Source organism: Arvicola amphibius, chromosome 2 (genome assembly GCF_903992535.2).
Source record: "Arvicola amphibius chromosome 2, mArvAmp1.2, whole genome shotgun sequence".
In the NCBI taxonomy this organism is placed as follows: Eukaryota; Metazoa; Chordata; class Mammalia; order Rodentia; family Cricetidae; genus Arvicola; species Arvicola amphibius.
The window spans coordinates 130,445,635-130,471,325 of NC_052048.2; the positions used below are offsets into that span (position 1 = coordinate 130,445,635).

The 25,691-nt window shown below is 52.3% G+C and overlaps 1 protein-coding gene across 1 annotated transcript; it reads right to left on the reverse strand.

Moving 5' to 3' along the window:
* Positions 1 to 1,058: 1,058 nt before the first annotated feature.
* On the reverse strand, positions 1,059 to 22,562 carry Fosl2 (FOS like 2, AP-1 transcription factor subunit). Its single transcript, XM_038320008.1, has 4 exons — positions 21,629 to 22,562; positions 11,656 to 11,907; positions 8,465 to 8,572; positions 1,059 to 6,205 (listed from the first exon to the last, which is right to left on the reverse strand). The coding sequence occupies exons 1-4, from the start codon at positions 21,728 to 21,730 to the stop codon at positions 5,696 to 5,698; spliced, it is 972 nt and encodes a 323-aa protein (XP_038175936.1). The 5' UTR covers positions 21,731 to 22,562; the 3' UTR covers positions 1,059 to 5,695.
* Between the last annotated feature and the right edge of the window lie 3,129 nt (positions 22,563 to 25,691).

Sequence of the window (25,691 nt, forward strand, 5' to 3'; positions counted from 1 at the left end):
CCATGGATAGTGTCACCCTTGTAGCCTACAGAACTCTGGGCAGCTGTTTCCTTCATCTTTACCCCACGAGAAAAACCCAGCTAGCATTGAACCACATCCCACGCTCTGTCTGATTTCTTCCCTTGTTCATCCAGGCAGAAGAGGTCACAATGAAGCCCAGTAGTGAGGCTTCTAGGCAGCCTTGTTCCTCTACACCATGGGCCCACTGCAAAAGAAGTAGAGGGACTAAGCCTTCCTCTTATGTAGGTATTTCTTCCCTACCATCATTGTTCTTCTGCCTTCATAGGAAGGAAACTGAGGCTCAGAGAGAGGTTCCACGGCTTTCTCCATCAGGTACTAGAGGCAAGCATAGGATTCAGGGTGTCTCTAACCCTCAGTCCAGATCTCCTGGGTCCTTCGAAGAGTGAGATACTGAGACTGCCTGAGGTCCACTAGGGAAAATGGCATCGTTTTTAGGATTGTTTTTTTTTTTAACCAATAAATAGTCAATAACCCATTGTCATGCACTGCATGCAATAACTGATGATGGGTTTGCCCTGGGACCAGAGATGGAGAGGAGGGAGCACATTGGAAGATGCTCCTTGGTCACTTGGGTTTCCTAGTCTACAGAACGAGGCTGCACTGTCACTGCTGAGTTACCCCATACGTGGTAACTTCCCAAAGAAATCTGGAGAGGCCACACACCAAGTAGTTGCGTGTCTTGATGGTTTTCAGGACTCCTTCCTGTCTTCAATCTGTCTGACCATGACAACTGTTGAGTACATTTAATTGGTCCTTTGACGCTTTCTGGGCTTCCAACAAATACCCTGAGCTTTTGCTGGATCACGTGTTGGCAGGAGTTAGCAGCTGACTGAGAACTGGGCCCTGACACAGGATGGGACGGAGTGGGGACAAGAGTAGAAAGGCACAGATGGGAGGGGCAGGAGGTACCAAGGGTGAGGTGAGTCCCCTGCCCCATCTTCATCCATGAGGGGCCCAAGGCACAGAGGAATAGGGAAAAGGGCAGTGGCAGCTCAGACAGGGAAGACCGGAGGACAAAAAACAACCACCACAGGCTCTTTGATCTTAATTCATTTTATTCTACAAAATGCTACTCAATGGAAAGTGGGAAAGCTAACAACAACAACGAGAACATAAAACAAAAATAAACCCCAAGGGAAAATAAGTTTTAATATGTTCTTTCCTCCATAGCAGCAAGCTTCTCCCGACAAGCTTTTCTTAGTGCAAATACTGTAGGCTTGTGTCACGTACAGCACACAGAACAACACAACACGCACCACCAGAGATGCTTCCGAGCAGGGATACTCCTCAATTTTGAAAACTATACAAAGATTTTTGAGCATACAGTCCTGCCTGGAGAGTTTGACTAGAGAGGGCCCTCCAATAGGGCCATTTCACCATTACTTTAAAAATAGGGGACAAAAAGTGCCCAGAAAGGTCATTAGAATTCCCCACGGAGCCATAAAACCTTGTACAACTCATTTGCCTCCAGGGTCGAATAGCAGACTTCACTTCACGTCATCGACATATCCCAAATACAGATACACAGAGCTTGAGTTTCCACTACATACCAAAATATGATATATACACCTCCCACTGCAAAAGGAACCCTGATACCTAGTCTTTATACAGTTGAATATTTTCTCCCTCAAAATCAAGTAATCACGAAGTAAAATAAATGGAATATTTTTTTAATCATACAGAGAAAGTTTAAGTTTTGAGAGACAGGGCCAGGGTCTTTCATTGTGTTCTCGTACAATGTAGTTAAGATATCTTAGCAGCCGCTGTCCCCAGAGGAATGACAATCAATCTTTAAAAACAGAACCTTGGAATACAGTTTATACAGCACAAGTCCACAAGTCACTTTAGAAACAAACAAACATAATAAAGCATCATTATCCTAAGTTAGAAAAAAGGAGTGGTGGTGGGGGGGGGGGCTGAGTACTTTAATGCTATCTGTTTCTATTCAGGCTTAGAACAACACAAAGAAGATGTAAACATTTAAAATAAATAATAAAATAAATGTCAATTTCTTCTCCCCTTTCCCTTCCCATACCCTCTGTGAAAATTTGACCCAGCTCTTCCTGAACATGTCGTCAGCACTGGACAATGACCAACATTTATTTGGTGAGGCGTGGTCAGGCCAAAACACTAGAAGCATGAGAAGACACCAACTTAGCAATGGGACACTTGCTTTCCTTCTTTAAAAAACAACAACAACGCTGCAGGAGTATACAAGCACACACACACACACACACACACACGTACACAGGCGCCCTGCCCCAGTCAATAAATAGTGAGATGCTGGCTTAAAGATGGATGCCAGGATGACTCAAGCAGAATGCGCAAGACCCCTTTACTTACGCTTAAAGAAGAAAGGCATACGCACTACATAGCCTATTGGTCCACAAATTCTATGAGAACTCAGGTTGCCCCTTCAGTCACCAGAGGAGCAAAGGCCAGGTTGGAGGCGCCTGACGTAGGGGAGGAACCTGGGGTGGGCAGATGCTGCTGGGGGCTGGGGGGACGAGTATCTGAGAACCACCATACTAAAGGCAACTCCCACCTGAGGTCTTTGAAGAAAACCCCCTCATCTCCAAGTGTTTCTGTTTAGCCATTACTTGGGACTACTAGAAGGAGACGGACCCTTAGTTCCATCTTAAAAGAGGATAAATATAAAAGGCCTCGTAGTGCCTGGCCCACAGTGGGTGCTCATTCCTTTCCTCCCTCAAGAGGCCACATGAATACCTGCCATTGTGGAAGATAAACGGTGACACCTCAAGGAACACTTGTGCTCTCTCGGGAAAACTGGGAGAAACGAATCTGGATGCTTCACACAGCCTGTCCCTCTTCCACACTCGGAGACAGGTGAATCAGACACGGGTTCTCTCTCCCCCAAGCCCAAGGAAGCGCCAGCTCTGGTCAACTGTTAGCTCTGACAGCAGCATCCGGGAAATCCTCCCCCAAGGAAACCAGTTGCTTGCTATTGGCTCCCCTCACTGGGGCTACTCTCTTTCCTGTGCCAGGGCTGTCCCTAGAGAGCCAGCTGGAGGGAGGGCTGTTCCCGCAGAGGCTGGGTGGCCATGAGGTCTGTGTTTCATGCTAGCTGATTAAGGAGTGCCTGCCCTATGCCAACCCAGAGCTGCTCACAGTCCAGCCCAAGTTCACGTCAGCTGAGGATACACATGAGGAGATGGGACACCTTGTCTGAGCACAAAGCACCCTTCCCCGAGCCCTGCTCCCTGAACTGGAGGCGCCTGACTCCAGAGCACAGGCGTATGTGTGAGTGACATGCATGGGAAGGGACTTGACAGCGAGCCAGAAGGAAGCCAACTGAGGTTCCACCCACAGTCTGGGTGTGAACTTCCAGCTATCCCCCCCAGAAATCTGCCTTTGGAAAGCCATGAAGTCTGTAGGATGGAGCAAGCAGGTCAGAAGGGGAAATGCCTCAGAGGTCTGAGGCCCAGGTTAGTTGGCTGTGCCTTCTGGTACTGACGCCAACACAGCTCGAAATCTGAAATGAAAGCCAGACTCGGGGGGAGGGGGTGTCTCGGGAGTGTCCAACTGGGGCATTAAGTCACGGGGCCTGTGACCAGCGTTGAGATCCATACTATGCAGATGGAGCAGAAAGAGGCTTTGGGAAATAAGAGAATGAGAGCAGGTTTGCTTCAGAAGCGCCCATGGGCACAAGGAGGGAGAGTGCTCCCGCTTGGCGTGAGATGATAAATGTTTCCCAACTGAGGTCACCCCCGGGTATTTACCCAACTCTTGCTACTCCTGGCCATCTCCTGTTTCTAGGAGGAGTCTAAGGTCAGGAAGCCACCTGCTCCGTCTCCTCAGGAGCAGCCCTCTCTGCAGCTCTGGGAGACCAGACTGGCAGAGTTAGAGCCAGGACATACCGGAGAGAGCATCTGGAAATTAATCTCATCCCCCTCTCTACCCAGCCAACCCCTGCCCCCGTCTCTTTCAGTTATGCTGGCCTGTGCAGGCTCCCCACATGGCTCCTGGATCCTGTGTGTTCTGCATGCATGTCAGTAGGTCATGGGATCAAATCACGGCCAGCACATGTGAACTCGGGTTGAGAAAGGCCTATGTCTGTGAAGGTCTGTGAAGTTGACCCTGTCCTCTCAAAACTCAGATTTTTCACCACTGGGCTTGGTTCAAGTAACATGGCTTTAGATGGGATCTTTAGAGTGGAAACACTAGGTCAGAGCATTAGCGCTAGAGACCAGTTCTAACCGGACTCCACTTCCCATACCTGTGTGAGCATGCAGTAGGGAGACAGCGATGGGATGCGGGGGCAGGAGTATGCCTTTGCTGGAGGCCAGGACAGCCATGAGAAGCAACACATGCTAGCTTTGCTAGAATCGGCAGAGACACCCCAAGCCCTAGCAAGACTGGCTCAAACCAGTGACTCCCAACTGGCCTACCGGGTCAGGAGGTCACTCTGGAGTGGGCCACGGAAGTATCAAAGGAAAAGCATTAATTCATCAATGGCAGGGACCAGTGAGAGCAGGGGAGGGGGTATTCCCACACCTCGCTGATAGAAGAACAGCCAGGAAAGGCTTGGGACCTGGGGGCTGCTGCTGCAGACATTACCACAGCCCCACACATCACCCCAGCTAGTCTACCTGGGGTTGGAAGAGAAACCATTAGGTCAAAATTGGGGGAGGGTCAAGGCCCACACTCATTCAATAGCTATGGGTGGCGTCACCCTGAGAGCTGGGGAAGGGCAGGACCCAGCCGGGCTCCGGAGTGGTGTGTGGTTCCGAGGAAGGGGTACCTCCTTGGTCTGGAGAGAAGGGTCCAGCGCAGAATGGCGAGGCAGTAATCACAGGAGACGCTCTGCTGAAGACGTCAGGTAAGGGAAGCTCACTAGGACAGCCCCGTGGCTTTGTTGGCACTGATCCTGGCTTGGTAATTAGGCGTTTGGCAAACCCAACCTGTGTCCTGGTTGTTGGCACTTACACCCTGTCTTCTGGCCAAGCCGATCCTCCAAGAGGCGGACATCTCTCTCCAAGGCTGGGGAGGAAAGGTCCTTGGTGTAGACCGGTGTTGACCGCCGCACCTGTAGAACTCAGGGAGCCCGCTGGTGGTCTGAGCCGGCAGTGCGCTGGGGTGTGTGGGGAGGGAAGGTTCAATAATATTGCACTTTGACTGTCCCTTCGGGACATGTCCGCCCCAGCGGAAGAGTCACCTGCTCCCCCAGCTCCAGAAATAAAAGCGCTTTAATATCCAGACCACCCAGATGAAATGTCATGGCAAATCTCATAAAAACCCAGAGGGAATGGAACTGATACTGTGGGGGGGAAGGAGGGGAAACCGAAAGGCACTGAGCATGCTTGGTGGGGCAGGAAAGGACACCATCACTCCAGAGACAACAGCATAACAAAGGGACAGGAACCATCCGGGCCAGCTCCGGGTGCTTCAGAAGCAGGAGAGATGTCGGAGTCCACCAAACCAAGTTCTCCTCAGCTTCTCAAGAAAGAGGATTTGCTTGCAAGATGAATGGGGGGAAGGGGGGGTCCCAGGGCTTCTACGAGATCAACCAGTGCCTCACCACTAAGTCCCATTGGGTCCCCAGAGCCAAGGTCCCCCTATTGCCCTCATGACCCTGGAGCGCTTAAAGGTACTGGTCCCCGGGAAAGGTGACAATGATGACGACTCCTCCAGAGCTGGCCAGAGAAGCACAGGGTTACAGGGCCAGCAGTGTGGGGGAGTTCAAGGAGTCTGAGGACTGGTCCCCACTGCTACTGCTTCTGCGGTGAGCCTTGGAGCAGGACTCCGAGGGTGACGCAGGTGACTCCTGTTCCAGGACACTGGGGTAGGTGAAGACAAGGTTGGAAGTGCCTGGAGTGATGGCAGGTGTGGAGGTCACCACGATGGGGGTGTGCAGAGGCTCTTCCCCATAGAAACCACCCCCAGCAATGCTGATGGGCTTGATGACAGAGCGCTGGGTCTTGTCCATCCCTACCACTGAGGAAGAGGGGCTGTCCTCTTCGAGCGGTTCCTGCTTCACCACCACGGCGCCCGCACCACGCATGGGCTGCAGCCCGGAGGTCGGGGGCGACCGGCGCTCCTCGGGGCTGATTTTGCACACGGGGCCGTGGGCCACCAACATGAACTCCAGCTTTTCCTTCTCCTTCTGTAGCTCAGCAATCTCTTTCTGCAGACCAGACTTCTCCTCCTCCAGCTCCTCTGTCTCCTGTGAGGGGAGAGAAGGGTGTGAGGGACATGAGCCTACAGGCTGACCTGAGGGATCCACCGTGTCCTCAGATGACCCTACCACAAGCGTCTCACACACCTAGCCAGAGAGCTAACTGGGTGTGAGTCACATGGAGGCTTGCAGTCCCTTTTATTTCTGAAGTAGGAAAGTAGGCTTGCGGGGCAGGCGAGGTAACCTCTGGAGCTGCTGCAGTTGAACACTTACTACTCCACTGAATTATGCACTCAACCCTCCAGGAGTTTCTGAAAGCATCATTGACCCATTTTGAAGACGAGGAAACTGAGGCTCTGTGGAGTTATAGAGAAACTCATCTGCCCGGAGTTTTAGAGCGAGCGGGGAGGGTTGGCCAGATTTGAATCCCAGTGCATCTGACTCGAGTCTGCATCCTAGCTAGCCACTACACTGAACCCTCAGGATGCTAGTGCTGCCTTTGGGTCCCCCAAATGGTTAGAGTGGGTTACTCACAGAGAAGAGGACACTCTGCTCACTCCTCCTCTACCATTCCAGCCCACTAGTGGACACAGATGCTAGGCTGGACACTTCATGAGAGCAGACTCTCATGTGCAATCCTCTGCGCTCAGTACTGGACCAAACAGCTCCACGGCTTACAATACACGCTCACCCGATCCCTGCTGGCTCCTCCCTCCTTTCCTACTCCAGTTTCTGAAGCCCACGTCCCTAGAGACACCAAGGGACACATTTAGTTCCACTGAGTGCCCACTAGAGGGGCACCTGACAACCGGTAAGAGCCATGAGGATGCCAAGATGACCTGTGTAAGCCTCCACTTCCCCCCTTCACACACAGCCAGACACACACAGCTGTGGACTGGAGTAGCTGCAGAGCAGAGAGGCCTGCGTCACCAGTCTCTCTCTCCCACAGATTCCCATTCACAAATGAAGAGATCCGGGCAAGAGCTCCATTAAGCACAGCGCGGTGTATTCCGGAGTGAAAACAAGAAGTTTCCGTCTGTCTCAAGGGTCTGACGAACGTCAGAGGCTTCCTGTGGAGGATGTGGCTCAGGGGCTGGGTAGCTGGGTCAGGACGTGGGGGAGGCAGAGAAGCAGGGTGTGAGACTTCTGGGAAGAGGGGAGGAAAGTAGGGAGGCCTCAGAGGAGTCCTGCTCTGGGCAGGTGGTGAGGGATGCCCTCGGGGAGTCACGGGAAGAATAGGAGAGAAGGGCTAGCAGTGGAAGGCTCCGTTAAGGGCGTTTCCCATGGTGGGTTGATCATTCCCTGGTCTGCCTCCTCTGGGAAGGAAAATGTCAACTCCCATGCCCACTCTGACACCCCCACAAGCCACGAGTACAGGCATTGTGGCTTTCGCCAAGTACATATTCTAGTGAATGTGCCCAAAGGAACCATTTAAAGCAGATACATTGTACCTGGAAGGATTAAATTGATTCTAAATCTCGCTACTAGTGAGTCACCATGTGAGGACCGAGGACAAACTCTCGAAGAGAGCATTGTGTCCCAGGGAGTCAGCATTGGCTTGGGAGCTCCTCCACCAGATGTCCCGTCCTTCCTTTAGGGCCAGACACAGAAGGAAATTACAGGACATTGGTCAGGCCAAGCTTAGAAGAGGGAGGGGCAGGACCATAGGTCCCCCGGGTCTGGGAAATTAGGGAGCATAGGACAGTGACTCACAAGGACAGAATAAAGCTCTAGGCTCACCACAGAGGTGGGAAACCTCACTGCCAATGAAGGATAGGCAGAAGCTCCAAAGAAATATAGCTAAACTGACATGTGGCCTGTCTTCATGAGAAAGCTTGTTCCCACCCCACTCAAACCAACCAGGGTGCTTCAGCCAGGCTGTGCCACCTTTACTGGTTTTGGGCGTGGGGGCAACTGGAACCCTGAGAAGGAGCCATGGAGAGGCCGCTATTTGTGTGTGCACGCCCAAGCTCACTGGAACTGTCAACCCTTACCCAGAAGCCCCAGGGGATCTGAGAACAGAGTGCACTCAAGTGCTGAGTGAGAAAACACACTGGCCCAAAAAGGTGGTCCTGCCTCTCTCAGGACACACGCAGATAAGAGGCCGATTCACATACATTCATTTATCCATTCTCCTGACTTCCAGCCCTCATTTAGCATTAATGTTGACCCATGTGCTCAAAAGAAAGGGTGTTCCATCTCTCCTGACTCGTCGGTTTGATACTTAAAAGGATGGGACTGAAAGAGCAGGAGCCTTGCAGCCCGCAGTCCACCAGGGGCAACCCCACGCCACACACAGATCCTCACCGCTTGCAGCTTCTCTGTCAGCTCCCGGCGACGGTTCCGACACTTGGCTGCAGCTAGCTTGTTCCTCTCCCGCCGGATTCGACGTTTCTCCTCTTCTTCAGGAGACAGCTAGAGAGGCCAAGGTGAAGAGTCATGATCAGAATGGTGGGGAGGGTTTGCAGCAGTATTAAAAAGCAGTACTGTAAGAACTGTCCTTTGAGAATCGGGGAGGGAAGAGATAAGTAGGCAGGCTCAGAAAGCCTAGGGCATGTGTGGCTGCCTGGAGGGAACTTGTTGGTGGGTCTGCCTTGGAAGGTGATGCTGCACATTTAAAGGGACAGCAGAACAAGAGTAGGTAAGGAACTCAGGGGCCCTGCACCAGGGCAGGATTAGTCTGCCAGCTCTGATTCGAAGCCTGGGCTAAAGAAGAGTCCCCTCCAGCAAGCTAGGCCTGGCCCCACCTGCTTTGGCTGCTTCCTCCAAAGCCTAGCTAATTACCCCCATCATTCCCTGCTCTAAGAGCCTCACCACCCACCTTTGATTATGTAGTGTCTCCACACAGGTGAGACCCACCCATGGGGGTTTGTACCGATACACTGTCATTAATGTGGGGGCCATGGGTACCACTCTATTCCCAATCCTCTGCCAACTTGAGTGAGGAGCTCCCCGAGGACTCCTTGGGATCCTGCCTCAGTGCTAGGCTGGGCAAGAGAAAAAGCAGCCTAGACATAGAAGTCCCACTGACCAGTCTTTCTGCTTATTTGACAGTGGCTGACTATTATTATGAGACATAATTTCAGGAGCTGGGGCTGTGAACTGAAGTAAAACCCCCTGTGAAGAGATCAGAAATTAGCTCCTTCTGGAGAACCAGCCAGAGACTCTTAACTCTGTCCACACACACTGCCAAGGAGAGGGCCACGGGCCAAAGCACAGCTCAGGGTAAAGAGAAGGCCTTCCTGTTTAGCTACCAGACAGATGCATGCCTACTGTGTGCCTATGTTTTGCTAGGGGCTTCAAAGAGTCTAAGCATGACTTGACCGGAGTCCTGCCTTTAAGAGACACCTGGGGAAAAATCTGAAGCTACCCCAGAGAGAGATGCTACCTAACTACAGACCGCACCATGAGGAACAAGTCATCTGTGGTAGCTGGGCCCAGGTCAGAACCCCAGGAAGCTCCCTCCCACCCTGGCAGTCCGTGGCTACAAAGTCCTGAGCAGCCAAGAAAGGCATCAAAGTGGATAAGTCTATTCCAGCCACACAGAGATGACCCTACTGGAGGTCACAAGACCACTCAGCCAAGACCTACTCCCAAACCTGTCTTGGGTCCAAGTCTTACAAAGTTAGTTACCAAGAAAGCCTGTGGTCTTGTGGCAGTCGTGGGTTGAGGTTTCTTAACAGGCCTATGGACTCCACTGAAGGCCCAGCACCACCACCCCCCCTTTACTGCTAAGGGAAAAAAAGAAAAAAACTAAGCAGGCCTTCCTCCTACCAAGGTAACTTTTAGCCTTAGACGTCTCTCCCTGTCTGGGGAGGTGTGGGGCAACTGTGGGTACTGTCGCCATAGGAAATGTTCTGGGGTGGTGAGATCAACGTGGTTACTGCTTGAGTGTTGTTAACATCACCAGGGACCCACCCACAAGCCACACACACCCTCCCCTCCCTTCTCCTCAGTCTCCACCCTGGGCTCAGAGGAGCCTTCTGGGCAGGCTCTGGAGGAGGCCAGGAGGCCAAGCTGACTCCTGGGACAAACCTTGGGGTAGAGAGGGAGGAGGGGGTGGAAATAAGCCACAGATAAAGCACTAAAGCCAGGAACCCAAAAGCCAAGGTTCTACCATGTGGCCGCCACAGAAAACAGTGTGATGTGGTTAGCAGTCCTCTGAGCTCCTGACTGAGTGATCGGCTCTCTCCCTCCCTACCACAAGAGGAAGGATGTCTCCAGACAGTTGATCTTGAAGCACACCAAGGTGGTATGGTATCAAAAACACCCAACTGAAGGTCAAGGCTGTAGATCCCAGTCTCTGCCCTTCCTTCTAGATCTCATCTACGAGCTAGGTTCTGGGGGAAAATTCGGAGGCATGCTCCTCAAGTACCCCCTGGGTGTAAACTTCTGAATGCAGTGTGAAGTAGGCCCAGTGGACAAAAAGATGTGGGACATGCCATGCTGCAATGCCAGCCCACAGGAGCCTGGCCACTCAGCATTGTTTTTATATTTATATAGTTACATATATTATATATTATATTTTTATATTTATATCCTGGAACAATCTGGCATGTCAACGCGATGAAGCTTTGCAACATGGATACAGCGTGGGGAGCTCAATTACAAAGAACAGTGTGTTCACTACTACAATACCTATAACCTGTGACTACTGGAAGCCCCCAGAAGGGGCCACTAGCTCCCCAAATGCATGCAACTGTCCCTCAGTGTCTACAACACGCCCCCCCCCCCCCCAAGGGCTCTGTACTGTGGCCCCAATGTTAACACCTATCGGCCATGAAGTTCTTTGTCTTCAGATGAACACAGTTCCTGGGGAAGCTTCCAGGTCCTTGGAGTGGGAGCCCTGTAACTCAAGGAAATCTTGGGACTACTGGCTCTGGGTCCATCACTACGCCCTGTTAAAGGTACTAGGATATGGGGGACCCTGGAGATCCTGGAGTAGAAACAGGCAGGAGCTGGAGTAAAGGCTCCCAGGGTTAACAAGAAGGCTTTATCAGATTCACATTTCATTTGAAAAGGAAAACGCACTGCTGAAGGGCTCCCTTCTCTAGGTCCACAGTGGCACGGCCTCGTGGGAGGGGCACTGTGATGGGAGAGACGAGATCTTCGAAGGCCTGCATCCTCCCTTCCAAGTCAGTTCTCTCTCAAAGCTGAGCCTCCGGAGGAGGCAAAACAAGCGGAACCTGATGTGTGACCTCTATCTCCCCCCATTGCTGAACAGACTACTCGGGCCCAGGTCACGATACTTCTGAAACACACATTGCAGGAACCAGAAAAGGACGGCAGCTTTGATCTAAGGGTCTGGACACATGGGTGCTCATAGCCCTGCCCTATGGCACTCACCTAGTGGCTCTCACACAGGCCCAGGGCAGGGCACTACTGTAGGAGGCCATGACAGCTCACATTCACTGATAGTTCATACTCACTAGGTGTTCCCCAACTCAAGAACTCCCCCAGCTACCAACGCGGTTCTTCTCCGCTAGCTAGGGGCATACCTGCTCATCTCTCCTTCTGCGGCCCACAGTGGTACCAATGGTCTTGATCACGCCGGGTCTGGGGAGAGCCATGTGCCCAGGGACTGAAGCCAGGCCTGGCAGGGGGCTGTAGGGGTGTGAGCGTGGATAAGGGTTGGACATGGAGGTAATCACTGTGGGCTGGACCATCCACTGCAGGTCCTGACTGGTGGTGATGGCGTTGATGGTGGGGATGAAGGCGCTGCCCGAGCCAGGCATATCTACCCGGAACTTCTGAAACAAGGAGAAAGACATGACACTGAGCCGAGAGACAACAGAACAGGACAAGCTGAGCCAGAGCCAAGTTCAAAACCTACAGACTTCAGGGTTAAGGTTTGATGGCAAGGTCAGAACCCAGGTGGGCTTCCCTGGACAAGTCCCACATAGACAAAAATCAAGCCAATCTTACCCTTCCCTGGCTTATGTGTCAGACCTGTTCCCTGCCTGGAGTCCCGATGACTCCATTCGCAGGGGCTCCGGGAGGATGCGACCACATCCCAAGTGACTTCCAGGACCCACGTGAGGCTGAGCCACTCACAGCCACCCTGCAGCCCTCCGGGCTATCTACAGGATGTTTCACCTTGGCCTCCTGGGGCCTCTGAGTCACCTACCAATTATTCCCCAGGGTACTGGCTCAGGACACATTTCTTAGAGATTTACACACCACCAGATCAAGAGAGATCACTACAAGTATATTGTGTCTGCTTTCTGTCACTTTCAAAGGGAGTTCATGATGGCTGGAAGATCAGGTCAAGTCGAGAAGGCTGACTCTTCAGCTGTTTATTAGAGTCTATTATCAGGGGGTGGGATTGAAGCCCATGGGGCTGACTTTATAACCAGAACCCCTCTTGCTGTCTTTGACCCTGCTTCTTTGCCTTCTCTAGCATCTTGCTTGGGGCAGATGCACTGTGTCTATCACTACCATCGACGTATCTATCTATCTGGGCTCACAGATGTGTCTGCGGGAAAACGTTGGTGCTGCCAGGTCAGAGGTTCAGGATCGTGTTCCAGAGCTCTGTGAGCTGCAGGAAACGGTCTGTTTCAAACCCAACAAGACCAAGCATCAAAACACAATACAGCAGGCCTCTCAGCTACCGCGTTACTGTTAGGGTCGGAGCCTGGGCCCCATAGCCCTAACTAGCCAGGCTCTACACCCTTCGCCAATAGGCCAATTAAAGAGAAATAGAGGAAAATAGAAAAGGGAGATTTAGACCATATTAAGAGAAGGGACACAGACACCCAATGACTCCCCAACCCGTCTACAGAGTCAGGACACAAGATTGAAGTTTAAATAGAGGGCAAGAGGCACGTAGCCTGAGTCAAGATGTGGTCCTGCCCTCACCACCATCTTCAGCCTGTCCTGTGAGATGCTCTGACAGGTTGTCATTCTGTGTAGAGACCCTTCCTGGGAGTCAACACAAATCCAGTTTCAAGGGTCCGATGGCCAAAGGGAGGGGCACGAGTGTCTCTCTAGAACATCTTCCCTCCCGCCGGAATGGCTACAGCTGGCCTTGAGCCTTCTCCAGGAAAGCTCCTGAAAAGTAAGAGAGGCCAAAAGGGAAGCCCCTCCCATTTCCAGCATTTCAGGAGAAGGCTGTCTACGGACCCGGTGAAAAGCCCACCCTCAGATGATCTGCATTCGCAAGAACATCTCACGGGGAAAATGACGCCAGTCATAATAGCTAGCACTTACACAACGCACAACACCATCTAGGCTAATGTCTTGCCTAGATTACCCGATTAATTCTCCCTCCAAGGTAAGTACCATATTATCTTCATCTCAGAGGCAGAAACAGGCCGAGAGACTCCAAGCCACTTATTTAAGGCCATATTGTTGCTAAGCAGTGGGGTCAGAGTTCAAACCTAGCTCAGAATGACTGAGACTTGTTGAACTACCTTAGTTGTTGAGGCGCCCCACCACAGACATTTCTCCAGCCTTCTTTCTTCCTCAAATGCCAGCCCTGCATGCTGGAGTCCACCCAGGGCCGAGGGTCCCTTCAAGCCCCGCCTCTCACCAAGGAGGTCCACCCAAAAGGAAACCCTGCTATCATTTGCCCGGGCACTGCAGTAGCCCCCAACTGGTCTAGTTAAAGCAACCAAGCAACAAACAGCCACCTCTGTTGTCTTTACCCCTGCTGATAACATCACAGGTGTGAAAAGAAAGAGAAGCCTACAGACCCCACACTGCACCTGGCCCAGCTGATCCTGCCACCCACCGGACACCAGGCCCTATGGTAGAAGGCCACTGTCTCACTTCCCAGATTGCTCCAGCACATGAAGGTTCCCCCGCGCGATGGATTGTGGGATTTTATCAGGGAGGTGGCTCAGGACAATGGCTTCTGGTCAGTCTAGCCAGTTTCAGAGTTATACCACTAAAGGCAAAGGGAAGTGGGGTTGGTTTTGGTTTTGAACCAGGAGTTGACCAAAGAGAAACGGGTATGCCAGGCTTGGTGCTTCAAGATTCTAACTGCCAGCTCTTCAAGAAAGTTGAAGCAGAAAAACAAAACAAAACAAAACAAACAAACAAACAAAAGATCCGAGGCCAGCCGGGCAATGGTGCACGCCTGTAACCCCAGCACTCAAGAGGTAGAGGCAGCCAGATCTCTGAGTTCAGTCCCTAGTACTATGGGTGGGGGAGGGGGCATTTCATGTGATCAGGAAAGCAGGTTAGAATGTCCTGAAATGGAGAAAGTGTGTGTCTGTGTGCCACGAACAGTGGGCATGGCTAAGTGTATGCAGGAGCACTGAGGTTCCGACACTGAATTTTCTCTGGGCTACTGGGGGAGGCATAGAGACTTTGCTTGGAGTCCTGAGGTCCAGGTTTGAGGCCTGGTTTGAACAACTCTGCTCTGAGCCCATCCCTGGGGACCCAATCCTGGAACAAAAGCGAACATATTGATTCTGAACTTCCTGCACTGTTCCCAGGATATAAGTCACAGAGACTGTAATCACAGGCTGCAAAGCACACAAGGGGTTCTCAGCCCTGCCTAAGAATATTCCGAGGAGCTTGTAAAAATCACCACCGTCGGAGCATCGTCATTAGAGTCGGAAATAATTCGTCAGGGGTGGAGTTCTGCCACAGGTACTTTTTTCGAACGCCAGGGAGATTTTATTATAATATGCAACCAGGGCAGAAAAACATTGCCCCAAACAAATGGAAGGCAATACAAACCGTCACCATCGCCGCCGCCATCGTCAGTATCACGTCACCCTCATAATGTAGGTCTGTGTACACTGCACAGGCTAGCTCTTGGGAGACTTGCCAGCTTCTACTTTTGGGAGCACCCAAATTTTGTATTCCATTTCTCTCCCCACAAGACAGGTCCTCAGACAGAAGCAAAGCTGAAGCACCCAGTGTAAGGGCCTAATGTGACCACCTCGTTGGGGGCAGCTGTCAGTTCTTTTCAGGAAATTATCTAAGAAACATGCTCATTCCAAAGAACAACAGCAGGCCTGTTTTAGGCTTGGGGAAGGAAGCAGAAAACCCAAAGCCAGCTGGAAGACTGAGATTCCTTAGGGATGGGCAGGTGCCACCCGGCCCGGCCCCTCTCGGGCCCTCTAGTTCACACACACACACAGCTTCCCAGCAGACTCCAGCCAGATTCCTTGCAGTGATGGCTTGGTCTAGACAAAACAAGGCGGCAATAAAAACAAGGCAGGAGGTAATGACTGCCTCTGAATCGTATGTACACCTTGTTTCAGACAGAGGTAAAGCCATATGGATAACACACTGGCTCCAAACTGCAAGGAAAACAATGTCCTGTCCCCAGAGGGGACTGAGGCCCGATAAAGAAGGCTTTTGTCTCTAAAGGAGCCTCTTGGAGAGACGCACAAAAGTTTCAATTAGCTCTGGCAGATGTTTCTGTCTCGACTCCAAACATGTTATTCAGAAAGTGACACTGGGTAAGAACGGGGAGATGGGCTTGAAGCCTGTGGTCTCAGAAGCCAGCCCGATATTCTCCTCTGCCAATAGACCAAGTGTCCTTAAAGGGGGCTTGGAGTCATGGTTCCCAGTGAGGGAGTTCACACTGAAGAGAAAGAAACCAAGACAGCTTTCCAGCCATAGGAATCAGAGCAACGCTGTGAGAGTGGCCAGGTACAGTCTGGTAGTGACGGGATGGGTGGAAGATGTAACCAGGGACCAAGTTCTCTTGGGGCTCTATAAGTTTCTGGAAAGTCCTTCCTTTGGAGACAGGATAGATGGAAGATGCTGGGTGGCTATATGGCATTCCCACCTGGCAGAGCACCCTAGTACTTAAAAAAATGTGTCTCACTGTCAACCTGTGGATGAATGCCTATAAAAGAACAAACGGCCCCCATAGACCTCCTAGAGCTGAATCTGGCGAGGTCTGCTCTAAGGAGCCGGACAGCAACCACTTGGAAGCTTTCTGGGTCACACATCTGTGTTCCAGCTCTACTCTACCACTGGAGAGGGCAGCATCCAAAGAGAGTATGAGCAAGCGGGCACTCCTGAGCTTCATGTAACGTCGCTGATAGTTTGGTCTCCTAGGCTCAGGTTGGAGGAAACAAAAGAGAGGAAAGAAGTACATGACAAACAAATAAACAACAAAAACAGACAGAGATGCCCCCTCTAAGCCAGGGAGCCAAGGGGACGGACCGCACTCACAGCTTGAACAACAGAAACAAACAGAAATACCCCTCTATGCCAGGGAGCCAAGGGGATGGACCGCACTCCACGGCTTGGATCTCCAGACCCTGTGCAAACCTTCAAATCCTTACAAGCTTTATCGTAGTCTTCGGGTACTGGGGACTTCGGTGTCACCTGGGAGCATTCTGTGCTTAGGGAGCAATGGGATGCTCAGTGCGTACGAGTTAAGTCAATCAGAGATCAACTCAAGGGGCCAGAGAACTGTCACAGCCCTGCCGCTGCCGACTTGGAGAATAGCCTTTTGGGACTCAACAACAGGACCTTGGGTTCTGAAGAGTCATGCGAAACAAGAGCTTTGAACACCATCCCCAAAGGTGTAGATGGAACCCCTCCCTGAGTCCTGAGCTAGGCAGACATGGTGTTTAGATAGAAGTCAAGCTTGGAGTTCCTGGCCAGTCCTTCTTGTATTGATCCTCATTGGTACCCCAGTCATGCAAGACATGAACCTATGGACCTGCTCCATCAGGAAGGCAGACTTTCATCTAGGATGGAACTGGCCTTTTTCATTTTCTACATCCTCAACATAGGAAAAGGAAATCACCAACACCCCAGAAGAATAGCTTTGGAGAGAGGAAGGGAAATGCCGAATGTTCTAGCCACACTTATTCATATCAACCTAATGAGGCCCAGCACCAACATCAGGCAAGCGTTACAGTTCACTGAACACAGGGTGCCTTCCGAAGCCTATAGTGCAGCATCTACACTGGCCATCACCTTTACCTCTGACCTTTCTTCTCTGAGGAAATGCCATTTATGTCACAATGGAAATGGCTGCCAATAACTCACAATTTCCAGACTTTTCCACTATACAAATGTCTCACAGGTTACCCCACCAGTCTCTTCACCAGCTCCACTTGAGAGGACCAGTCTAGCCGGTGGTATCTCATGTCCACAGTGAAGGAAAGCAAGGAACAGAGAGAAAAGACAGGCAGAGGTGGCTGCGGAGCTACAAGTAGATGTCCTGAATCCTTTGTTCTTTCTGGTAAAAGCCCCACGTCTAATCACTGGAGGATTCCACAGGAACCTTTCCCTAATAGCATTGATCCTCTACCCTCTGCAGTCTGTAGGGTTCAGGCTGGCTTTGAATTCAGAGATATGGCTGCGAGAGAGATGCGAGTTACCCACTCAGCAGTGAAACTGGTTTTTTTTTCCTTTCAACATACAAACCAGAAAGTTGGCTTCCTTCATTCTCAAAATCAGTAACTTTATTTCTATTTAACAAAGGTATCTAAGGCATCAATAGCAAAGAGGCTGTGTCAGCAAGGGGACATCTTTGTGGGCTTTGAACTGGAGAGCATGGAGATGTGGAAGACTGAGAACAACAGGACTTGGGGGTCTCTTTCAATGCTGGACCAGTCTGTCCACTCAGAGTTTACGAAGACTTGATTCAAAAAACCTTTTGGCACTTTTCAAATATCAAATTCACCTTTCAAGGAAAGGTGAGTTAGCAGAAAGAATTGTCTAAATACACTAAAAACAATTTTTAAAAAAATTCCAAAGGAGCAGCTGTCGCAAAGCCTTTGCGTGCAGCGGCCTCAGTGCTCAATGAAGCGTACAGCCCGGGGAGCAGCAAGGGTGGAGGAGACACCAGTGCGGAGTGACTTCGACAGGTCGTTCTGTGTGTCTGTAGGAAGACACACACTCAAACCGCCAATATCTCCAATTTTATATTCACCTTGAATTCTAAGACAGGCAGAAGTGCCATCATGGAAATGCGCTCTGGGTTTTGGGAAGGAAAATTCAGCCGCCACTCTCCGGCAGTTCATGGCTGCTATTTCACCCAAAGGTGATGAAAAAGCCAAGCGCACGTCCGCCCACCAGCAAGAACAGACGGGACAGACACATTCCTGGGATAGCTCTCAGCTTGATCCTAATCTACAAGATCTGGAAGGTTCAGGAAAAACAAAAAGCAAAAAAGAGAAAAAGCAGAAGACCCTTAATTTGCATCTTCCACTCTCCCAGCGTGAACCCACAAAATGCTTCGAGAAAATAACACTGTGGAGGGGCACCCTAGTGAACCCATTTCCCAGCCAGGCTTCACTTAAAAAACAACAAAGTATCCTTTTCCTAAAAAAAAAAAAAATTCACTTTTAATTCAAGCTGTTTATAGTTAGCTATAGCTAAATACATGGCATTTATTTGCCTTAAATAAAATGAAAAATTCTAAGAATTTGAAAAACTTAAGTTTCACACCCTGAGACTGGAAAAATACATTCCCAGGAACGCGCTTTCAAAAATGTCCTGTAGGGGGCACTAGAGAGGTATGGTTGAGTCCGACTTGAGAAATCACAGTCATTTCTGGTAAAAGTTGTTTGATGCAAGGAATGTCCCAGCCTGGTACAGTTGGCAAAGTTCACTCTGGGGAAGTGTGTGTGTGTGTGTGCGTGTGTGCGTGTGCGTGTGTCCTGTTGGGAGAATGTGGAAGAGGGGGGGAAAAAAAGCAGGTCTGATGTTTCTTGATTCCTAAAAAAAAAAATCGTTGACTTCCTCTCACAAGCCATCTAGAAACAGCAGTCTTGGAAAAGTTCTGTGTCTTGTTTTTGTTTTTCTCATGTAAAGGGGGCCTGGCTGATGAAAACAAGTTATGAAATGACCTCTGTTTGTGTAACTGGCTGGATTGCGTAATGCCAGGGCCCTGAAACCGTAACAGCCAAGGAGCAAGGCAAGGCAAGGCATATATCTGAAGGTGTTATCCCAGGAAAGCCAGGAGAAAGAAAACAACAACAAAGCCAGCTCCAGGAGGGGAAGGTATATACAACTATCCCCAAGAAAATTAAATTGCCAGTGATTACCCTTTGAGACTGAGGTTATAGCTGCAACAGGAACTATTTTACGTTTCCAGTTCCTGCCATATACACAAGCAGAGGTTTTAACAAGGAGCTATACCTGCCTCCTGCCCCACAAGTCAGTGGAACTCAGCACTAAAACCAGGCGTTATGCAGCTAGACAGAGGGGGGACATTTGACACTGGTTAAACAGCACATTTATTTATGGGGGATAGAGGAACCCACAAACGAGGAGACCAGGGGGGAAAATCATACCCACTTGCTCAAGGGAAACCCAGGAACATCTCACAATGATTAGTCCATCATAATGCCATAAAGGAGGAAAGCCCGGTCACTAACTGCCGGAAAAATTTCCCTATGAAGGTGGTTGAGAGACTAGGTGATTACAGACTTTATCTGGTATGTAATAAAGTTACCTTGAGCCCAGATCGGGGTGGGGTCCTAGCACAGACTTGGGAAGTAACAAAAGCTGAGGCCTATCATTGGGACCACAGAGTCAAAAGCCAGAGCAGGGAGGGAAAACCAAACATTCCTCCTCTGCCCCTCATCTCCCACCCCCACATCAGCAAGGAGTGCCACGGTGAAACTTGGCAAAAGCCGCGTCACCTTGCCAGTCCCACTGGGTTGAGAGACTTCTTGCTCGTGCTACTGAGCAGAATGGGCACAGGAACCTGAGAATCCCATGCATTGGTTGTTGCTAATTGCAAAATCCACATGTGTTACAGCATGCTAGAAATTAGCCAACAGCTGCTTTTTGCTTCGGTAATAAGGCCCCATTACACAGTGCTGGACGGAGCTCTCTTCCTTCGTCCGAGCTTTGGCTTCCTGTCTGATTTGCTTCCAAAACAAGGAATTGCCTCTGCTCGTATCCTGGGCTCAAAGCCCTAGTGACACAGATATTCAGCCGGGGCACTAATGTCTGGTCAGACTTCCCATCCAGGCCCTGGAGGCCGAGGGAAGCTCCAGGTAGGGAGAAGGCCTGTGTCAGTGATCACCTTCTCAATCTCATTTAGTGAAAAAAAAAAACAGAGTGCAAAGCTCCTATGTTGACTGGTGAAGGAGAGGGAGGTGGGGTGGGGTTATTGAATTGGAAAGTCAGGGTGGGGGGGATAGGTATAAATGACTCTGACCCATTGATGAATGATGTTTGGGTTCAACACAAATCACCCCTGGGCTGGTATGCAAACATAATCAATGACTTTTCAGATAAGATTTAAAACTCATTACTTCGATAGTAAGGGTCCATTGACTGCCCCCTCCTTGTGCAGACTAGACCCTCTACAGTGGGTGCTTAGCAGGTATGGAGCATTTAGAGAGAATACAAAGAAAAGCCATTTAAAGGGACTCACCAGACATGGGACACTACTTTAAGAGAGGTGCTCGTCTTTTTCAGATTACAAAGAAAGACATGTTTTAATTATATTTCCCAGCTCAGTCCATCTCTTCCTGGAAGTGCCCGCCACCCCCCCCCCATCGGGTCGACTGCTGGAGGCCAAAACCAAGACCATAACCATGGCCTTATGAGAGTAACTCACACTGCCCCCAACTTGGCTAGGAACTCCGGTGGGCTTCAGGCGGCGGAGGGCCTTGTGAGTTCACGCGGTTCTCTCACAAGACAGCGTGTGTATGCTGCTACACAAGTCAGGAACCGCGCCAGCACTAGCACCCCACCAGTGCCTGTTTGGTACCTATAGACACGCATATTACAGGCACAATCCCTCCAACGGAAACCAGTCTGCCTGCTTTACAAAGTTGTTTTTCTACTTCTGAAAACCAAGGGATGTCTCTTTCTCCCGCTTCTCTCTGCCAACTTTTTTGCCCCAGGTACCCCCAAGCCCCTCAAGGTTCTGCTCTCCGGACAGTACAAGCTCCTGCCCAACCCTCACCGGAAACTGGGGGGGGGGGGCACAAGAGGTGTTAAGAACCAATCAAAGCCAGCTTCTTCCTTCCTGACCTTCGCACCTGATTCCCAGAGGCAACCCTAGCCCTCCCTCCGGATCATTTGAAGGAGCTCAACCGTATTTCTGAGTTTCCAACCCTTTTCAGAAAATAGCTAAGACTGAAGGAAAACAGAAGGAAGGGCTAAAAGGCCTTAGTTATAGGGTCTTTGACGGCTGGGAGGTGCTTTGGGAGTGCAAAGATTTCCTAGCCTATCCACCACCGAGAAAGGGGAAGGAGGGAAGGGAGGGGAGAAAGCTCGGAAGGAGGCAACAGGCTTCTAAGAGGGGACCTGCAATTCCAGAAGCTTTTCTGAAAAATAAAGTAAGAGGAGCGGGGTGCGGGGGTATGTTATTGACTCTTCAAGCCCACTCTCTCCTTGTTTAAAATAAAAAGTGGTGGGGTGAGTGGGGCAGAACAAAACCCCACAACTTAACAACGGAGGCCCCTAACTATTTTTCTAGCCCATCCAAGAAAGGGTAAAGACGGAGGTTGGGGGCGCAGGCAGTGGGAGAAAAAAAAGTCTGCCCGTTCCGCCAGGTGCACCCGGGCCCTCACGTACCTGCTGACCGCCGCCACCACTGGAGTAGGACTCGGCGTGCGCAGGAGAGCCGCTGCTGCCCCGGGACGAGGTGTCAAAGTTCCCGGGATAATCCTGGTACATGATCCGCGGTGGGGGCCGGTGAGGAAACAGGGTGGTTTTCTTCCCCGCCCTCGCCGCGGCCGCGCACAGTCTGCTGCGCGCTCGCTGGTCCACTGGCCCCGCGGTGGACTGGGCTCTTCGTTCCGGGGCTGTCTCCCAACCGAGGCAGACAGGGAGGCGGCGACACTCGGGAAGTGACCCCCGATCGCCGCGCACCGCACTTCGTTTCTGCTCTGCAAGCTCCGCGGAACCGGTTGTCCACCGGGTCCCTCCCTCTAAAAAGTCGGCGCGTCCCTCGGTCCCTCCCCTGCGCGCGCCCTTCCGCCCCCGCGCGCAGCCGGAGCTCAGCCGGGACCCACGGGCTGGAGAAAAATGGGCAACGCAAAAAGACTAGGAGCCCAGCGGGTGTCGCTTGGCAGCTCTGGGGGACTCTCTTCCCAATCTCACAGGGCGCCAAAAAGGAGAAAAAGAAAAGCTGCCGGTTGGGAGAAACTTCTGTTTCCTCCTTTTAGAAAAGGAGCCCGAGAATAAACTTCCTGTGGCCAACTCGCCGCCTGAGTTTCCCGGCGACACGGACACTTGACTTAGGACAAGGCAGCGAGCGCCGGTCCAGCAGCCCTGATCGCGCCGGCGGGACAGTGCCCGTGGGGTTCCAGGCTGAGCGGTGCTAAAGGGACGTGGCTCCGAGCCGCAGTGACCTGCACCCCGTGTCCGCTCCGGGACGGGTCGGCCTCGCGCGTCTCTCCTCGCTTCGCCCTGCCTCTCTCTCTCTCTCTCTCTCGCCCTCTTTCTCTCGCTCGCTCTGTCCCTGCCGAGCTCCGCTTGCTGTCTCGCTCTGAGTCCCTGCGCTCTGCCCGAGATGAGTCACTACAATGGCACGAGTTCAACTCCACACTCTTTATTCTCCAGCCCCACACCATGTGGATCGACTCACGTCAACCCTAGACTCCACCTTGCTGGGAGGAGCGCTCGAGGCGGCGGGGGAGGAGGCCGGGGCTAGGAGGAGGAAGAGGCGCGGGAGGGGAGGAGGCGGGCGCCTCGCTCCCCTCCCGGCTCTGCTCGCGGTGGTGCTGACGCCAGCCACACACCCCGCGCAAGGAAGGCGGGCGGTGGTGCGGGTGAGAACGCGTGGCCCTCGCACTATGGGGGCGTCGAGGCCGCTCGGGTCCTTGCGGATCTCCTCCACCCCCCCACCCCACCCCCGGGGCGCAGCGCCCTTGGTCTGTTCCATTGGCGCACGTTGCCAAAGATGGTCATTTGCGTTAGAGGACGCGAGTGCGGGTTTCCTCGCTTTCGGGTGACGTGGAGGGAGAGGGATTCCCTTGCCCGCTCCCGAGCGCGCCGCGGCCTCCCCCTCCTCCCCATCCCCACCCCAAAAGGAAGGGGCGCGGGGCGGGGCCCCGAAAGGGGCCGCGCGGGCCCGGTCTCCGGGTTTTAGAAAACAATCTCAGCCCAAAAGACGAGACAGGTGGCTCAGTGCGGCGCCACCGCGAGGCCGAGAGCCCGGCGCGCAGAGCCGCTCGCGGGGAGGGCGCGGCCGTGCGCAGTCGTCCGCACCCTCGGTGGCGCCGCCCGGTACAGCGGGCGTCCTGGACGCACCGGGCACCCGCGCCGCCCTGCGGCCGGGTCTTGGTGGGGTGCGGCACGGTGCCGCCAGGCGGGGCTGGCCTGCCCATTTCCCCCCTTGAGCCTGGCTGCCCACTGCTTCCCTTTTGTATGTGTGTGTGTGTGTGTGTGTGTGGTTTTTTTTTGGGGGGGGGTGTATTTTGGTTTTGGCCTTCCAATTAATTTGCAAGAAGTAGTATTGAAGATAAAATTAGCTAGGGAGACATTTCGGGAGTCCTCTGCGCTAGACAATTAGGAAGCATCTAATAGCAGTAACCAGGCCTTAAAAGCAAACCAAGCTGTTCAAACAAACAAGCAAACAAAACTGGGGACCGAGAGGTGTGCCCCAAGTTGCCTTGAGCTGTTTTGGAACAAAGTTCAGAGCACGCGTGGCCGGACTCCTGGCTCTTCCCGCCTTGCTGGGTGGAGTGGTACGCAGGGTAAAGAGCGCAGGACTTGGAGTATGAACGCCTGGCCATGCTATTTATGAGCTGTGAGATCTTGGGCGAGTCTAGAGTCTCAGTTTCCTTCTCTGTAATGAAAGGTTTGGATCAGACGACCTTCTAAAGCTCTTGTCTGCTCCGGATCTCCAATCATCCTTAGAGAACCTATAAGCTGTACCTATAAGCTGAGCATTGAACCAGGAGTTAAAGAACTGTCTTTTGATGCAGTGTCTCAGGTAGCACAGGCTGCCCCCGAACTCGGTATATGTCGGAGGTAAGCCTCCACCTCCCGAGTGCTGGGATTGTTAAGTGTGAAACCTAAGCCCAGTTTTTAACCATCCTGAGGCAGCGCATCTGTATCCTAAAGATCTTTTTCAGGAGTGAATAGGAAAATGAGTTGTTGGGGGTTCACTGAAGAGTTTGAAGCGCTACGCATCTGCTATATAATATCCAAGTCCTCAGTTTCCTTATCTGTAAAGTGGGGGCGTTACTAAGGAAAGAAAAATAAGAGCCGGGAACTCGAAGCTTTCCCGAGGCTCTATATAAAGCTCTGGCGTTTCCGGGACGGCTGGCGGCATCTGGCCGCCCCAAGGGCCCCAAGATACGGTAATCCCAAACAATACTCGGGGTCATTGTTTACAGTTATAAAACACATTCTGTCCTGAGCTCCATCCCCAAGGACCTGCGCGCGTGGTGAGCCGGGGTGGCCAGACTCCTCGCTTTTCTGCAGCTGCTCTCCCGGCAGAGTGCAGCTCTGCAGGCCCGCGAGTGGGGTGTAGGACAGGCATACACGCACGCACCAGTCGTGGGTGCCTCCCCCCCCCCCATTTTTTCCTTCATCCCTGCGTCTTGGCATGCTTGGGTGTTTACGCGCCTCTCTCAGCAGGACTGAGTAAATGCAGCCCTTTGACGCAAAACGGATCAGCCTTTCCCCAGCAGCAGCAGCAAACCCCAGAAACTGGGGGTGGGGACGGGGGCAGGGCACAGAAAAAATCGTGACACTTTCCCACTCGCCTCGCCCTGTGCTGTGCGGGCCCTCGATCGCCCTTGAGAAATCTTGGTGGGGGTAGGTGAGCAACTGGGGGCGCGGCCAGGGTGCTTAGGGGCCTACACGAGGAGCCGCGTGTCACACCAGCACGAATAGACGCACTTTTGGTTTTCCTTTGAGCTTCTCCGGCTGTCCAGCCCCCCCACCCTAGCCCGCACTCAATAATCGTGTGCTTCTGGGTCTCTCCCACACAGTCCTTCCAGTAACGCGGGGCGGAGCGAGGGGGGGTTGCAGGCGGGGGAAGGGGAACAGGAGCTTCCTCCAAGGCCTCCGCCGTTCCGGGCGCGCCCAGCCACCAGCAGGCGCCGCCGGGAGCGCGCCTTTGGGCCAGCGCAACCTCGCGCCCTCGCCCGCCCCCGCCCGGACCCGCTTCCCCGGCCCTTTCCTTTCTTGTGGCTTCCCGTAAAGCCCAGCAGCCCCCAGACGTCTGCAGAGCATCACGGAATCTGTGCTGATGCAAGTCGCCGGCCTCCCTTTGGTGCGCCCCGGCCTGCCAGCTAGAGCTTTGATCCCTGCCTGGCCCTGCTCCCGAACGTGTGCTGGTTTCCCGAGCCATCCTGCCTTCCTGGAGACCTACGTTCCACAGCCTAGGCCACATTTCAGTCCTGTGACACCGGAGGCAGAGCTGCACCCCAGTGCTGCCCTGGGATTGGCCTCCCTTCGTTCAGTGGATGCCTGAATTTTACCTTATCTAAACCCAGTTCGCCGGCGCCTATGTGGGAAGACATCCCCCGGGGCACGCAGTTAGGAAGGGCCTGGAGTAAGATGCTAAGAACAGGGATTAAGCCCCGGTGTCTTGAATCTTAAGGAAAACAACAGATACTGTCTCCTGTAATCTTCACAGCAAATATTTGAGGTGGCTCTCATTCCCAGGTGTCAGCTCAAG